Here is a 17,833-nt window from a genome sequence, read left to right as displayed (position 1 = left end):
ATTTAATGGGATTGAGGGCTATAGATAGGCCTAGAGGTGGGGATGTGATCGGCGCAACTTGTGGGCCGAAGGGCCTGTTTGTGCTGTGGCTTTCTATGTTCTATGTTCTATAATCTATGTGAGCTTTCACCCATGGCCGTCCTAGCCATTCACAAGTAACTTCTGCTGTAACTGGCACTGGTCACATGGTGTCGGACCATTAAACATAGCTTCTCATTAGCATTTTCATCTTTCACATGCCTAGATAGGCACGATGTAATTCTTCGAGCAGTAACTCTCTTCCCTGGTATGGGGTTGGCATCCTCGAAGGTTGACACCATCCTCACAATTAAGCTCATCTAAATTGGTAAGGTTTCATTTCCTCCGAAGCTCTCTCATTCTCCCATCAATAAAATATTGTATGTTTAATCTTCGATGACAATGGCTCTTCATTAGCCCACTACGTAACTTGTTGAGCTGTCATAGAAAGTCCAGAAAGTTTAAGGCCATTGCAATTTTTAAGAGTCGATGGGAATGCCTATAAATGGTGGATGAGGTCTCTAAAACTGTCATGTTATTTAAACACCCTCTTTAAATTTCGAGAAAAAAAACAGACCTTTGTGGCTCTGGGTTGAAAAGAAATCAGTGCATGCAATTTCAATAGAGTTTTTATGACATAAGCCGAAGGGCTATCATTATGGTATTATCACTACTTGATTGCTTTCACAACCCATTGTTATCACAGTGGATGTTGGGACTGTAAGTTCACAGTTTGATTGACAGCTTCAAGGAATTAGCTATCTTTGATGTAGACTTATGAATTCAAATGTTTGTTTTTAGAAGGAGTTAGTCCATGAGAGGATTTGAATGTATTGAATGTGCTTTTATCAATGAGTTATTTTCATAGTGAAGCCTGTAATAGATTCTTAGAAGTTTATTTTATTGAATCTCAATGTGGCTCCTGAGATCTGCCCATGGTGGACACCAGGTGAGTTGGTATGGAAGATATAAGGACAAAATGAAGTGGGTGGGGGCCATGGGTTAGCATGGGGCTTTAAGGATATGGGTAGAGGGGCTATTTGTATGGGTGCGGGCATGGGTTGTCACGTGCTGGCATGGATGTGGCAAGGCGTGGAGGCAGGGATGTGAGGGCTAGCAGGCCTAACTGTTTTATTACCACTGGGATGAAGTTCCCGAGTATCCAGATGGGCCTTTTAACCAGTCTACTACTACACTTGGCATTCCCTCTGGCTGCCTCCAAACTGTTTCTGGGTCAGTGGGTCCATCTCCAGCACATAGCACCCCCCTCCCCTCCCCCACCCCACAAATGAATATCTGGCAATTTGGGGCTGCTTTTCCTGAAGGGGGTTTAACAAGTTGGAAAACTTCCCCATTCTGTGCAGCCATTCCGGGAGCAAAGACTTGGGTCATGCTGTTGCTATGAAAGGCTTCTGCCCATACTTCAAAACTGTATGTTGTTAGCTCAGCAGACCTGGCATACATGACGGAGTTGAGGGAAGGTCATCTAAATGTCATGACAAATACTTCCAGCTCCAAAAATGCAATAAATCAACTTATTCTGGACACTTGTTAAGAGTGTTCTCAAAAGGAAGACTAGAATGGAGTAGAAAGATGATTGATTTCAGGAACTTTTACACAACAAGAACATATTATTCTGAAACCTGGGGACCGCATTAAGTCCCATCACTTTGTTTATAAGGGAGAAACAACACAAAACATTTAGCTTACCCTCTGTTCAAACAGTCTAGACATAGGTCTACGGTCAGTGAGTTAATCAATGCATATGCAACTTGATAATGCCTTTTCATTTTGACATAGCATTGATCAGAAACCTTTCACAGGTTGTTGTTCCCTAATGTCTTGCTTTTCTCATCACAGTTCAACAGAATGGCTGTTGGATGTTGTGGAACTGGAGATTGAGTATACATGGTGACAGGGTCAACAACTGAGATTTTCGAGATGTTATTTTCTGGAGAGTTCTCTTCAACCCAAAATTAAGACATTGGGCATGATCTTACGGAAAAAAATTTAAATGTTGAACGAATGAGAAAACGGGATTGAATTGCGTTGTTTTTTTTGGTGAGCTGCGAGTTGCAATTTTTTGGCATTTAGTGCAAAAACGTGCCAGGGTGCGATTCTCGCCAGCAGGAGGCGGGGTGGAGCCTCAGCTCGCTGGGGAAGCCAGCAGCTTAGCTCTTGGGGTGCAATTGCACAGGTGCCACAATCTCCCGGGGAGATCTCTTGCCGCCCAACCACCGATCATCCCCCGTGATGATCTACCCAGCCCTGCCCACAACCACCCAGTGGCTTCAATGGCCTCCGATTCTCCCGGCTAGGCCATCACATCTGGCCTCGCCTGGTAGAGACTTTCTATGATTCTCAGCAGTGAGAACCTTGACCGGCAAGCAGTTAAGCACGATAGCATTCCGGACTCACTAATGACATGCTAATGATTGCATTAATATTGAAATCGAGGGCACAAAGACGATTACACCTGCCAAGCAGGGCCGGTACAATCGGGGAGGTGAGAAACCGGGCGCGTTTCTCATTTTTCGTCTCCTACCAGATTGTACCGCCTCGCCTCGCCGAAAGTCCTGCGGTTTGAAGACGTAAGATCATGCCCATCAGCACAAGCAAGCAGAAGATAGAAAGCTTGGAAATCTATACTTGTTTTTATGATCTATTGTAATATAAATGTGCTGATTCTCTTTCCAAGCAGAAAAAGTAAGTATGTGTTTTTAATTTTGTTATTCCTTTTTATTTTAATAACTACTCATTTGAAAATACGAGTATCAGGTATTTATTTATACCAAAGGATAATTTATTGTTAACATTGATTCATTTCATGGCTTGAACCATTTTTCGATCATTAAGTATTCATTTAGCTTTGCACAGCCAATTAATATCCAGTATTACTCAAGTTATTCAGCTTTCCAGTTCAGTGATTTGTTATAACCTATTAAAGATTAAATACACTATTGTAACTTGCCAGGAACAAAGTCATGCTCCCCACTTTGCTTCCGCATCAGTAGGTCATGCAATAAATAAACAAAACTGGAGCAGAATATTTATCACAATTATGTACAAAAATTGTCATAAAGCCTGAAAGTCATCCTTCAACAGAATCTCTCATCCAGGAAACCTCAACTGCTGAAAACAACAAAGCAGAGCAACAGAGTTGGATACCAGCATCTGCATCATTCCCTCCAAGTCGCACAATATTCTGTCTTGTAAATTCACCACCTTCTCCTCATCAGTGTTGGATCAATGGTCAGAATTTTCAACCTAAAAGCCCTTGGTGGAGCAACATGACCACAAAGACTGCAGCTTATTGTGGGAGGAATTTGATCATGTTCTCATAGCAACTAGAGCGAGAAAATAGATGCCAGCTTGACACAATGCCACCCAGAAGCTGAAAGCAATTGTTTTTTTTTAAATCCTGACTTGGAAAATCTTAATTATATATAAAACCTATATGCTGATGATGATGATATGTGAAGATTTAAATGAAACTATCAGGTTTAAATGAAACTATTGATTTTATATAGAAAATTCTCCAGTCGATGGACAATGCTTCACCCATTATTGTGACTCACGTGCTCCTTGGTAAAACAGGTTAAAACTGATGTGTCCATTTTAATAACAACATTCTTACTGCCTACAGGACTCATGGTGCTCCAAGTTAGAACTGATATTTCACGGCAACAAGTAGAGAAGCTGTTCGGTTTAGAAGAATACTGGTGCCAGTGTGTAGCCTGGAGCACAACAGGCACTACTAAAAGTCGAAAGGCTTTTGTTCGCATTGCATGTGAGTATCCAAACTTTACTTCATAGAAACAACTTATATTTATATTCAGTATATTTGTAAATTTGCATTTATGCTTTTGAAAAACCTGATTACATATTCTAGATTTGGACTTTAACGCCATACTTATGGGGCTGATGAGGTGATGGAGCCAGAACTGGGAGTGAGTGGTGGGCTCACTCCCATGCCTACCACCTCAATGCGGTGAATCAAGTATTGGACAGCTAATTAATGCTGTAAAGTGGCCTTGTGAGAGGGGGGCTGTGGAGGGTGGGGGAGGGAGTTGTGGGAGGAGTTGGGGGGGGCCTCCATGCCCAATTGGTTTTAACTCCAATAATTGCACATGGTGAAAGAATAAGTCTGAAGCTTCCATTCCACCTCAGGCAGATTTATTCTCCAAACAGATCAGCAGAAAGAGACAGACTCTTTCTATTTCCTTTTGCCCCAGGTGTTCGAGCTGTGCCCATTGATAGAGGTGAGCCAATGCTCATCGCCTGTCTTTAACAATGCAATTGGCACAACAATGTCGTTGCGAAAGGATGCATTTATTGATACATTGACAGTTTGGAATCTAGTGCAAGAAGGGTTAGGCTATGAACTGAAGTCAGCCGTGGCCAACAATGTAAAGGCCCCCTACTCTCTCCTTATTTGCTACGACACCCTTCAAATAGCAAATGAATAAAAGCTAATAGTATTCTAATGCTGCCACCTTCACCAGCAGACTCTGCTGCTACGTGCATCCATACAAACCTTTAAGCTTCTTTGTGCCACCTCCTAATACCTGGTGGAACACATTCCTAATGTTTTTTCTCCCCATATCTGCACCTGACCTAAAGTGGAGTGGGTTACATAAGATTGCGGTCAATTGTTCTGCCCCGCAGTTGTTCAAAAATGGCAGCGGGCTTTCGATTCTGTGCCCGATCGCATACCACCACATCGGAAACTGGTGTGATGATGTCGGATTGCCAGCACAATATCATCACACCGTATTTTACTTAAGCACATATGGTGAGATGGGGTGGTGGAGGGGGGGTGGTGATAGTGTGGTGTGGGAAATCTGTCTGATTTCCAACCATAAAATCCAGTCCATTAAACTTATTTTATTGGATAAAATATTAAACCAGGATCTCAACTGCCTATTCAGATGACTGTAAATAATCTTATGCCATTATCTGACTACAAGGAAGTTCTTTCTAGCCCACTGAACAACATTCTTCCTTCAGTGGTTATCACCATTCATCTAATTTGCAGCTTTGTGGAATGTAACTTTAGGCAAATTAGCTGCAGTATTTGCCGCGGTAACAACTTGCAATTTTAAAAGTACTTTATTGTGTGCAAAGCACTTCAGGATTTCCTGTGCATATGCTAACATGTTATTTAAATGGAAATTGTTGCTTGCTCTCTTCAAGTTGTCTTTGAAAGTGTACAGAAGAATACATAGCAAAGTTCAAATAGGTATTATGGACAGGATTTTCCGCTAGATTGTGTTGGTTTTTCAGCACAATTAACCTGAAAGCAGCCAAAGCAAAACAAAAGATGGAGGAGTTTCAAGCACAAATTACCTCGGCACAAATCAAGTTCCTGCAATTTGGCCAGGAATTTTTAAAAAACACAGTCCTTGGGGCCAACCCCACCGACAAAGCAGCCCGGGCCTCTAGATCAAGTTAATCACCCTAATGATTTTTCACTAATTATACCTGTTTTGTGGACCTTCACGGGGCTTGGAAAATTAAATTGATTCTATTCAGCACAAGGACACTAAGGTGCACATTTTAGAAGCTTTTTTTTACAAAAAATGTTTATGATCTGACTACATCCGTCATCTGTGCAATGGTGAAATTGTTCAGCTTAGCTTTTTAAAAAGCATTTTCAGTTATTTAAAATTGGGCTGCTCACGAGTGGTGAACAAGACATTGATTAAAAATGTTTACCTCTCTGATAAAATAATCTTTCACTGTATTACTCAGACTGCAGCGGGTCGTCTGTCTTAAAAATGTTTCAATGCAAGTATTTAAGGACAAACCTTTAGATTCTGAAACACTGCTTGATTGTACCAGTCCACAGAATACATTACATTTGTCAATATTCAAATATGTTTGAAATGAAAGTTGAGGTTAAATTAGAATACTTTTGACCAAAGTCTGTCTCTAGTTCACTGATTGCATCCAAAGTGGAAACTCTTGGTCTATATTTTTAATGCTTCACTAGACATTTATCTCATGCTTAGCATACATTAATAGATGAGTTCTGGCTCCTTATAAAATGGTGTATGAACTTATGTGCATCAAACAAAAAATGTTTGTTATTTTAATGGACCCACTGAACTGACAGAAAGGATGGAAATTTCCCATTCCGCCCGCCACGGGAATCGTAGTGAGCAGGACACAGACCATGCAAAGGTCTGTTGAGCTCGGGTGGGAATTTCCGGTCTTGGGGCAACCCTGGTTAGAAAATCTCACCCAAACTCTTTGATATTCTCCAAGTCCTTGCAAAGCAAAATAATAAACATTTGATCATTAAGGTCATAAATCCTTAATCCAGTTTATTCAAAGTATAAAGTAGACAAAGTGGCAAATCAATACAGCAGATTTTCATTTGATTACAGAACTTGCATCTCTTTGATGTACACACGATAATGCAGATTGATGGATTTTTCCAACAATCCTAGTACTAAACCTGGACCAAGGTCTGTAATTTAAACTTGCATATGTGGTTTCATCTAACCGCATCTTCAGTTTCTATTTAATGGGCTTAGGTCTGCTGGACAAGGGAGTTCTACTGCCCAGTGCTCCCTCTCCCAGCCCCCACCCGCCTCCCGAGAAAACCTGCTTCCCTCACAACCCCCGTAATCCAAAGTCACCCTTAAACCAGGATGTCTGCCCAAGTTGTGACCTCCAACAACTGAGTCTTTCTGCTGTCCCTGATGTTCATAAGTTCAATAAAATTTCCATCAGAAATCAATCCAATATATTTTTCTCCAAGTGAAGTCTCAAAGGTTTGAACTTTTATCCTTTCTTAGAATTTATTTATTCCACCAAAGCTTTTTTAAGCCACTCCACATTATATATTAGAAACTATGGTTAAAAGGTATTGATTTAGCCCACGGTGCTTCTTTGTTCTTCAACTAGAGTTAACCACTCCGAGTCCTTTTCTTCCTCTCAGATTATGTGATGCGCAGACCACATTTGTTTTTATTTGTTCATGGGATATGGGAGCCATTACCTGGACCAACATTTATTGTCCATTCATAATTGTCCTTGAAGGGGCAGTTAAGAGTCAACCAAATTGCTGTGGATCTGGTGTCACATGACCAGGTAACAATGGCAGATTTCCTCCCTAACGAACATTAGTGAACCAGATTGATTTTTACAACAATTGACAATGGTTTCATGGTCATCAGTAGGCTTTTTAATTCAAGATTTTTATTGAATTCAAATTTCACCATCTGTAGTGGTAGGATTTGAACCTTTAGTTTAAATTACTAGTGCAGTGACTATGCCACTGTCTCCCCATCACATACTCTCCTCTTTGGCCCATTCTCCATTTAAAACACATAATCTTCATCTGTACCTTTCTGTGGTCCCTGCTCCCTACCATCACCTCTTGCTTGATCCCAAATGCTATTCCTTGCCCTTTCCCAGGTATCAGTAAATCTGCAAATCTCTGATGGGCACTTACCCTCTATTCTGAGGCCTAGCTGCTTCCAGGCCTGACCTTGGGACCTGGACCAGCATTTAATCAGCATCATGTTACGACATTTCCCAGAGTATATGATGCCCTGCATTGCTTCCAAATGTATTCCATTCCCACAACTTGCCCAGCCTCAGCCCTTTTGCTGTCATTACGAATTAGGAGCATGAGTAGGCCATTCAGCCACTCAAGCCTGCTCTGCCATTCAATAAGATCATGGCTGATCTGATTGTAACCTCAACACCACATTCCTGCCTATCCCCAATAATCTTTCACTCCTTTGTTAACCAAGAATCCATCTAGTTCTGCCTCGAAAATATCCAAAGATTATTGTTCTACTGTCTTTTCAGGAACAGAGTTCCAGAGACTCATGAGCCTCTGAAAGAAAGAAATTCTCCTTATCTCCGTCTTAAATGGGTGACCCCTTATTTTTAAACTGTGATCCCTCGTTCTAGATTCTCTGACAAAAAGAAACATCCTCTAACATCCACCCTGTCAATACTCATCAGGACCTTCAAGGTTTCAATCCAGTTGCCTCTTACTCTTCTAAACTCAAGTGGATATAAACTTAACCTTTCCTCATAACCTCTGTTGGACCTAGACCTCAGCACTAGATGTGCCTTCATATGCTCAAAGAGCGAAATCTCTTTCCCGTACTGTCCAAAGACACTAGTACCCTCACATATCTACCAGACATCCAACTTTTTAATTGTTCCTACTCTCCACTCTATTTGAGTGCTCCTATTCATCTAATTTTTTTTTATTCATTCGTGGTACATGGGCATCGCTGGCTAGCCTGGATTTATTGCCCATCCCTCGTCGCCCTTGAACTGAGTGGCTTGCTAGGCCATTTCAGCGAGCAGTTGAGAGTCAACCACATTGTTGTGGCTCTGGAGTCACATGTCGGCCAGACCAGATAAGAATGGCAGTAGTGAACCAGATGGGTTTTTCCGACAATTGACAATAGTTTCATGGTCATCAATAGATTCTTAAATCCAGATATTTTTGAATTCAATGCCAGGTGGGATTCGAACCCAGATGCCCAGAACAGTAGTTGAGTTTCTGGATTAATAGTCTAGCGATAATACCACAGGGCTATTGTGAGCAATTTTGGGCCCCACACCTCAGGAAGGACATACTGGCACTGGAGCGGGTCCAGCGGAGATTCACACGGATGATCCCAGGAATGGTAGGCCTGACATACGATGAACGTCTGAGGATCGTGGGATTATATTCATTGGAGTTTAGGAGGTTGAGGGGAGATCTGATAGAAACTTACAAGATAATGAACGGCTTAGATAGGATGGACGTAGGGAAGTTGTTTCCATTAACAGGGGAGACTAGGACGCGGGGGCACAGCCTTAGAATAAAAGGGAGTCACTTTAGAACAGAGATGAGGAGAAATTTCTTCAGCCAGAGAGTGGTGGGTCTGTGGAATTCATTGCCACAGAGGGCTGTGGAGGCCGAGACGTTGAGCGTCTTCAAGACAGAAATTGATAAATTCTTGATTTCTCGAGGAATTAAGGGCTATGGGGAGAGAGCGGGTAAATGGAGTTGAAATCAACCATGATTGAATGGTGGAGTGGACTCGATGGGCCGAATGGCCTTACTTCCGCTCCTATGTCTTATGGTCTTATGGTCTCTCCTTTAGTACTACCAGACAGCTTCCCTACTCTGTGTGTACTCCCATAGTCCTGTCCTTCCCTCATTTTTCACAGAGGCTCAGCTATCTACCAGAGTAGTTTCAATACATAGGCAATACTCCAGTTTTCTGAACCTGAATATTCCAATTTCACATTCTTCCATTTCCTTTTTCTCTCAAACAACTGACCATTTCTGTTTATATGTTTCTCACATGGACACTAATCCCCTACTTTCTCCCCACCACAGCTATGCCAGTCCCTACTGGCCTTTCCGGAGCCTGATCCTTCCAACCAATATGTTTTGCAGCATAAACTCAGTTTAGGAGTGTAGGAGATAGAAACTGAGTAGATCATTAATGAAATGTATGTAGAAGCACTCAGAGACATCGCAGGATCGATAAAGAAGATAAAATGCTGAGGTGACACTTCCAGCAAGAGTGAGAATGGAATAACAAAAAGGAGCTGCAGAGAGGAAAACCAATACCACAATGAGAAGTGTATATTACAATCATAAAAAGAGAAAGGAAAATAGTAGATAACGTACCAGAAGGCAAGGTACAGGCAGAGAGATGTAATTTATTTTGTTCATGAGCGATCTGTAATATTTTATGTAATGTGCTACATATTATAACACTTCTCTTGCAAAAAATGGAACAGAGCTTCTGTAAAGTGTTGCCACTTAGTTCCTACTTTCTTAACTGGTGTTCAGTGTGGGTCTTTACAGTAGTTATCCTGAAACTAGAACTGGTTTTAACTCTTCTAACATTTTCTGGGTAATGATTGATGTAACAAAGTCAGAGCCATCCGAAAATGCAATTTAAATTGTAAACTTCTGATGGCTCCCAGTGCAGGGCAATTGCCCATTGGAGGTTTGCACTTCCCGGCCAATTGCCATGCAATCCTTATGTGGGAACCTCTGGCCTGGCAGGGCGGGTTGGGGAGAAGCGTTCCCTTGTGCATGTTTGGGGTAACCTTCAGATACAGCAAATTGGAGCTTGGAAATTACAGCCCAATGCACTGTTCCATTCATTGTAACCAACACCATATGAGATCCACTACTGTGGGGGAAGTTTGGAGATCGCCATGTACCAGATCCCTGGTGCGTCCCTGCCTCTGCCACGCCATTCAGTATCATCAGCAATGAGGTGCTCATCCAAAAGCCTGTCCACTAATAATGTCCACCAATGTGCGAGTATCTGCGCTGGTGGAGGGTGCGGGTGATAGCTGAGACACCTCTTCCATACAAAGGTTCGAGAATTCTTCCTCAGTGCAGCTGTCTTTTGTGGTCTCCAGTTCTCTATTGGAGGATGGACAGGACTGATTTACCTGCAATGGAAAGGAGATGGCATTAGTGCATTGCGGTGGCATAAGGATAGGAGAGACATATCTCACGTGAGGCTAGCACAATGGCTGCATGTGTTGAGGGTTCTCATTTTTGTCTCTTGCCCCTACCTTGAGCTGAGTGCAGGTGTGATCCTGCTCCTTTCCAGTCAGCTCCAGCACTTTCTCCTTGAAGAGAGTGAGGATTTTTACTTTGGACATGACTTTGCTCATCAGTGCTCTCTCCCTCCTATTGTATTCAAGTTTGTCCTGCCATGAGACAGATGGGGATAATGTAAACAGGAAGTGTGCTGGGTCAGATGGCAATGATGCCTGGCATGTGTTTTGTTGAGTGGGAGCTTGGATGTGATGAGCAGTGGCGCCGCACAAAGGAGGTCATTCATTTTCTTCCTGCATTGAATGCCCACCCACCTGTGCAATGAGCTGGCATTCACCAGAGCTGCCACCGCCTCCCTTGCGGCATTGGTGATTTGCTGTCAGGCCTTCTGCTCCTTTGAGGGTAGGGGATGTCACACTACAGCTCCACGCCATTCAGTATCTTTGTTACGGTTCCCGCCGAGAGCCTTGACAATGTCTTCCACTGGGCCATCCCCCTGATTGGACTTGGAGCACTTGGGAGGCGCTCGATGGGAGGCCCTTAAGACCCTGGTTGATGAGTTGATGCCGGGGTGAGCGAATCAGAGTCAAACTATTACAGGCGGAGCCCGAAACTCGTGCAGAAGATGTTTTTCACAGTGCCTGAAGATGCAGCACAATTTTTCACCAACGTCACCGGCGGGCTACTCTCTGGATTTCTTGCTGAATTCGACACTTAGCCAAAATCACGGAAAATTCTACCCTGTGTTTCTAAGTTTCTCATACTGTTACATTAACATCTTTACATTTTGACTGGAAGTCAGGAGTATCAGAATCATTAAAAATGCTCAAAGGCAGAGAGAAATCATATTTACATTGCAGTGAATTTATGAAGTTGCGAAAATGACAAATTAAATTTTTCAAAGCACAGTAATTGCAAATTAATGCATGATTTTTGAAGCTCAAATGCTATAAAACTGTGCTCCCAAATTAGTTTAGTAAATGCCACTTACTGCTCCCATCAGCAGCTGCCACAACTTACACAGAGTATTCCAACATCAGCATTATAGGAATAAATGTTTATAGTTGATTCTCAGCTTTAGCCGATAGTTTTCTTTGACCTTGACCATTAAAAAAAACCATTCCAGCAGTAGTGTTAACTTAGAGGAAATGTAGCATCCACTTCTTGAAGTTGCTGATTCCCAGGCTTGCTGCTGTTTGCTTCATTTAAAATGCAGAATGTTGTGCTGCGGCTAAATCAGTTTTAAGTCACTTCGCACATGTCCAGCTTCAAAACTAATATCGTTTTTAGCGTGAATATTTCCCCCGGTGTCTGTGGAAGGACTACGCAGATAGCTTGTACTGAACCAACTTAGTCTGCTGGCATCTTGTCATTTAGATTATCAGCTGAAGCAACGCTGGCACTACAGTAGATGCACCAGAGGCACGCCTGAAAGCCAGCGCATTTGGTGAAATGGACTGCCTCTGACAGGTGTGATACTGCTGCACTTACAGGGTAGGGTTGCTGGCAACAACACTGCCATTGAAAATGAGCTCTTAGTGTTAAATTAAGTGTTAGACAACCTGCTGATGTCAATATTCTGCAGAATGTTGTTTGAAATTACCTCTTCCACATTTGAAAATGAGACACTGCAAATGAAAATGACTTGGGAGCCCAAAATGTCGAGCCATCAAGAGAGGGATGTGATCAGTGTTAATTGCAAAACTCTTCCCACTGTCGGAGGATTTTATGCAGAATGTTGAAGGTTTAGGAAGGCACGCCGTGGAGATCAGGTGGCAGACGCACTATTGTGCGAGCAACTGGACATGTGTAGACTCATACAATTCCTGGAACTGATCCAGAATCACATTCTTAGGCCCAGGTTCAGCTGTGGCATCTGTTGCATTGAGATGTGTGGCCAAGTGGCTATGACTCCTGACTTTTATCCCTTCAGCTCCTTCCAGACTCACAGAAGGGAATTCTGCCACATTAGTTAGTTTGCTGTCCAGTGATAAATCAGTACTGATACATTATACTGTATCATTGATCCAACATTGTCATCACCTTTCCCAGTGCATAGGTGTGCTGAATTATATTGCATTGTTGGATTTTTCAAACCATCCGTTGATGGCAGCCAACTGTGCTCCATATATAAGTCCAATGACCTCATGAACAGGAAGATATATCAACTCAAAGTACAACTGATTAATGCCAGCACAACCATACTAGGTAATAGAATATACCCCATAGAGCCATAGAGCATGGAAACAGGCCCTTCGGCCCAACTTGTCCATGCCTCCCTTTTTTTTTAAAAACCCCTAAGCTAATCCCAATTGCCCACATTTGGCCCATATCCCTCTATACCCATCGTAGCCATGTAACTATCTAAATGCTTTTTAAAAGATAAAATTGTACCCGCCTCTACTACTACCTCTGGCAGCTTGTTCCAGACACTCACCACCCTCTGTGTGAAAAACCTGGAGTACTGTCTATAGTTTTGGTCTCCTTACTTGAGAAAGGATATACTGGCACTGGAGGGGGTGCAGAGGAGATACACCAGGTTGATTCCGGAGTTGAAAACGTTGGCTTATGAGGAGAGACTGAGTAGACTGTGACTATACTCACTGGAATTTAGAAGATTGAGGTGGGATCTTATAAAAACATTTGGAATTATGAAGGGAATAGATTAAGTAGAAGCAGGGAGGTTGTTTCCACTGACGGGTGAAACCAGAACTAGGGGGCATAGCCTCAAAATAAGGGGGAGCAAATTAGACTGAGTTGAGGAGGAACTTCTTCACCCAAAAGGCTGTGAATCTGTGGAATTCCCTGCCCAGTGAAACAGTTGAGGCTACCTCATTGAATATTTTTAAGGCAAAGATAGATAGATTTTTGAACAGTAAAGGAATTGAGGGTTATGGTGAGCGGGCGGGTAAGTGGAGCTGAATCCACGAAAAGATCAGCCATGATCTTATTGAATGGCAGAGTAGGCTCAAGGGGCCAAATGGCCTACTCCTGCTCCTAGTTATTATGCTCTTATGTTCTTATACCTGCTTCTGACACAGAGCTGCTATTTTATAACAGTCATCTAGCTTATATAAAGTTGAAGGCAGGCTGCAATGATTGCTTTTCGGTGACCACGGATACTGACCTGAGCTCTCGCTATTTCACATTTTTTGTGACAGGCACAGATACAGTTCAGGTGCAAATGCAAAGTCTTTGTAGATTCCAGGATCAATAAGGACCATTGACATGAGCATCTTTAATCATGACTTCACGTTCTTCCACATATCGAGGCTCCCTGCAATACTGCCCTCCCCCACTGTCTTCAAGTTAATATTACCCGCTACATGCTCTACTACTTTGTAATTCAAAGAGGTCTAATCATGACAGGAAAAAAGATCAACTTGCAATCAAATCTAGAGCAATACTGGGGCCTGGATTTCACCAAGTGATAGGAATGGAGAGATGAGAAGAGATAGTGAGGACTTTTATTGGAACGACTCCCACAAACAACGTGACTGCCTGCTAGCATCATTAAAGTCCCAATTAAGGGCCATTTTAAGGGGCTGCTGGCATTTTGCCAATGACCGCCGACACCCTGGGATGGCCAGCAGATTAACAGAGGCAGCCTCACTGTGGCAGTGAAGGTGGCCATTGGCGTCAGAGCCTGGTTTTCTCTCCAACCACCAAATAGCTTTTTTTAAAAACTTACTTCGCCAATCACCCGAGGTCTCCTGCCTACCTCGGCAGTGACCACTTCTCCCAATGAGGTATCTAATGCCACAGAGCTGTTCACCTTCTGATTGGACAGCCGCATCAGGAGACTGTCCACCATCTTTAATTGGACACTCAACAGTTTCTGCTACCAAATACCCCCTTAGACAAGCCATTATATTCTGCACCCTCTCCTTTCCTTCTCCCCTATGTACTCCATAGCACAAGAAACAATACTTTTCACTGTTTCCAACACATGTGACAATAATAAATCAAATCAAATCAGTGAGTTTACTCATAAACTTGTTACTTTTGTTCAATTGCTAATCCAAACTTCAACGGTTCTTTGTATGGATCTTAATACTGCTGCAGATCGTAAATGTATGATGTGTATATGCCAATCTAAGGGGCATCAGCAACATAGTGCTAACAGCAGTGAATGTTCTCACTACTGCCCCAATCTACAGCAGGATATCCATTGAAATCATTTTGGCTAAGATCAAGCATGGGATCAAGCCAAAGATTAGGTGTAATGCCCGTTCTTGGCAGCTTGGATCCAGAATTTTCCTCTTGTGGGGACCATGAATTGGATTCAATTTGAAGTTGAATTGGTTTGTGGAACAAGCAAGGAGATGGATTAAGGGCTTGCCCTGTGCATTCTGCTCAATGGCTTTATAGCTCTGAGAAAGGAATATTTTTTTTTAAATCCATAGAAATATGGAAGGTTATTGCATAGTAGGCTGCCATTTGGTCTGTTGTTTTTTTAAGGATTAGATGTTAACTGCATGATCCAGCAGATTATTTTACATGCTTTTTTTCTGGATCGATGTCGCCTTACTTTAATAACTTTATGCTTATCAATCAGCTTTTTTCCCTCATTTGTAGCAAACTCCTCTCGATATTCAAGACAAAATTTCACCCTGCTTGAATTTCGAACAAACAGTGTAGCCCTCCTTTGCTTTACTTCATGCAGAATCGCTTTAGGATTATCTTGTAGAATTGTGACTGCATTACTCACTTTACTGCATATATTCATTATCTGACACACGTCTCCTGGTCAACAGAGTTGCAGCCCTTTAAACAACTGCAGTGGGATTGGAAACTTTGTGCTGTCAACTGTGCAAGCATTATCACAAGCAGGCCACTATGGGTACGTGGGAGTTTTGCCACAAACTGCAATGCGCTGTCGATGCCAAATGGAATGACTAAGTGAATAGGATTGCTGGAACCTCCTGCATCTTACAGTTCCCACCTGAATTGTACTCCAACAGGAGGCAAAACATGAAAAATTGCTGAAAAAAATATTGATTTAATGAAGCAGTACATCAAATTCAATTCTGTTCATTTGATCAGATCAAACCGCGAGATAACAAATGACTTTGAAATAGTCCTGATCAATTCAAAATGATGGATATCAGATGCATATGTCCAAAGAAAACCACAATGCACTCTTGCATTTGGATTAGAATTGAATGGCTTGGATCTTCAATCACTCATATATTTTATCTTTCCGATATTCAAGTAAACTACAATCAACCCACTGAACAATCCTTGCACTATAGGCATTGAACAAAATGTGCTCGCCATTTATTACACCTGCAACAACCCACGGATATTTAGGGGGCTTCTACATGGCAGCTTCATCAGAGAATCTTTTTCAGCACGACACTCTCTAAAGGAAATCTAGGATTTGTGTAAACAGATAAAGCAACCCGCTAATTACCGCCTCACCACCCCCGCCTTCCCCTTCAGCTGGTGAAACAGTACTTCTCCATTTTGAACACCACTTGGAGGAAGCACTGATGGTGGCAAGATACAGAATATACTCTGGGTCAGGGATTTCAATGTCCATCATCAAGAGGGGCTCAGCAACAACAATACTGTCTGAGTTGATCAAATCCTAAACAATAAAGTTGCTAGACTTTAAGTCTGCGGCAGGTGGTGAGGGAACCAACAAAAGAGAAAAACCTACTTGAACTCTTCTTTACAAACCTGCCTGCCACAGATGCATCTGTCCATGATGATATCGGGTAGGAGTGACCACCACATAGTCCTTGTGGAGACAAAGTCCCGTCTTCACATTGAGGATATCCGACATTGTGTTAGTGGCGCTACCACCATGCTAAATGGGCAAGGTTTCATACAGATCTTGCAACTCAAAACTGAGCATCCATGAGGTACTGTGGGCCATCAGCAGCAATAGAACTGTATTCAACTACAATCTGTAACTTCGTGGCCTAGCATATCCCCCACTCTATCATCACCATCAAACCAGGGGATCAACATTGCTTCAATGAAGAGTGCAGGAGGGCATGCGATTTGCAGCACTAGGGATAGCTAAAAATGAGGTGGCAACCTACAGCACAGGACTATGTGCATTTCCATCAGCAAAAGCAGCATACAATAGACAGAACTAAGCAAACCAATGATTAGATCTAAGCTCTGCAGTTCTGCCACATTCAGTTGTGAATGGTGGTGGACACTTAAAGTAACAGGAGGATGAGGCTCCACAGACATCCCCATCCTCAATCATGCGGGGAGGGGGAGAAGGAGGGGGCAGTGAAAAGAGCAAGGCTAAAGCATTTGCAACCATGGTCAGCGAGAAGCGCTGAGTGGATGATCCACCTTGGTCTCCTCCAGAAGTTCCCAGTATTGCAGATTCTGGTCTTTAGCCAATTCGATTCACTCCATATGATATTTTTAAAAATACTGAAAGCACTGGACATTGTTAAGACCATGGGCTCTGACAATACTCTGGCTAGTACTGAGGCTTGGTCTCCAGAACTGTGACCCTAGACAAACTATTCCAGTATAACTACAATATTGGCATTCAGCTGGCAATGTGGAAAATTGCCCAGGTGTGTGCCATCCAGAAAAAGCAGGACAAATCCAATCTGGCCAATTACTGCCCCATCAGTCTACTCTCAGTAAAGTGGAAGGGGTCATTGATAATGCTACCAATTGACGCTTGCTCAGCAAAAACCTGTTCATGGAACACTCACTTTGGATTCTGCTGGGGCCACTCAGGTTCTGACCTCATTATAACCTTATTCCAAATATGGACAATACAGCTGAACTCAAGACATGAGATGAAAATGACTGCCTTCGATATCAAGGCAGCCTTTGTCTTGAGTATGGCATCAAGAAGCCTGAGAAAAACTGAAGTCAATGGGAATTTGGGAAAATTTCCACTGGGTGGAGCCATACCCAGCACAAAGGAAAATGATTGTGGTTGTTGGAAGTCAATAATCTCAGTCTCAGGTATAGGAGTTCTTAAAGTTAGCCTGCTAGGTCCAACCATCTTCAGTGGCTTCATCAATGACCTTCTGTCTATCATAAGGCAAGAAGTTGAGATATTAAGAGAAGATTGCATTCATCATCCTTCAACATTGTAGCAGTCCATGTCCAAATGCAGCAAGACCTGGACAATATCCAGGCTTGGGCTGACAAGTGGCGATTAACATTCATGCCATACAAGTGGCAAGCAATAATCATCTCTAACACAGAGAATCTAACTTCCTCTTGACATTCAGTGGCATTACCATCACTGAATCCTGCACAATC

The 17,833-nt window shown here is 42.5% G+C and overlaps 1 protein-coding gene across 1 annotated transcript in view; it reads left to right on the top strand.

Moving 5' to 3' along the window:
- The window catches only part of unc5a (unc-5 netrin receptor A), a 250,888-nt gene that overhangs the window by 51,993 nt on the left and 181,062 nt on the right, over positions 1-17,833 (top strand). The window contains exon 2 of the mRNA XM_078231465.1: positions 3,665-3,808. Coding sequence (XP_078087591.1) covers positions 3,665-3,808 — 144 coding nt within the window. The remainder of the gene's footprint in view (positions 1-3,664; positions 3,809-17,833) is intronic.

The sequence above is a fragment of the Mustelus asterias genome, chromosome 16, assembly GCF_964213995.1.
Source record: "Mustelus asterias chromosome 16, sMusAst1.hap1.1, whole genome shotgun sequence".
Classification (NCBI taxonomy): domain Eukaryota; kingdom Metazoa; phylum Chordata; class Chondrichthyes; order Carcharhiniformes; family Triakidae; genus Mustelus; species Mustelus asterias.
The sequence above is the reverse complement of the archived record's forward strand: the minus strand, read 5'-3'. Positions and strand labels throughout refer to the sequence as shown.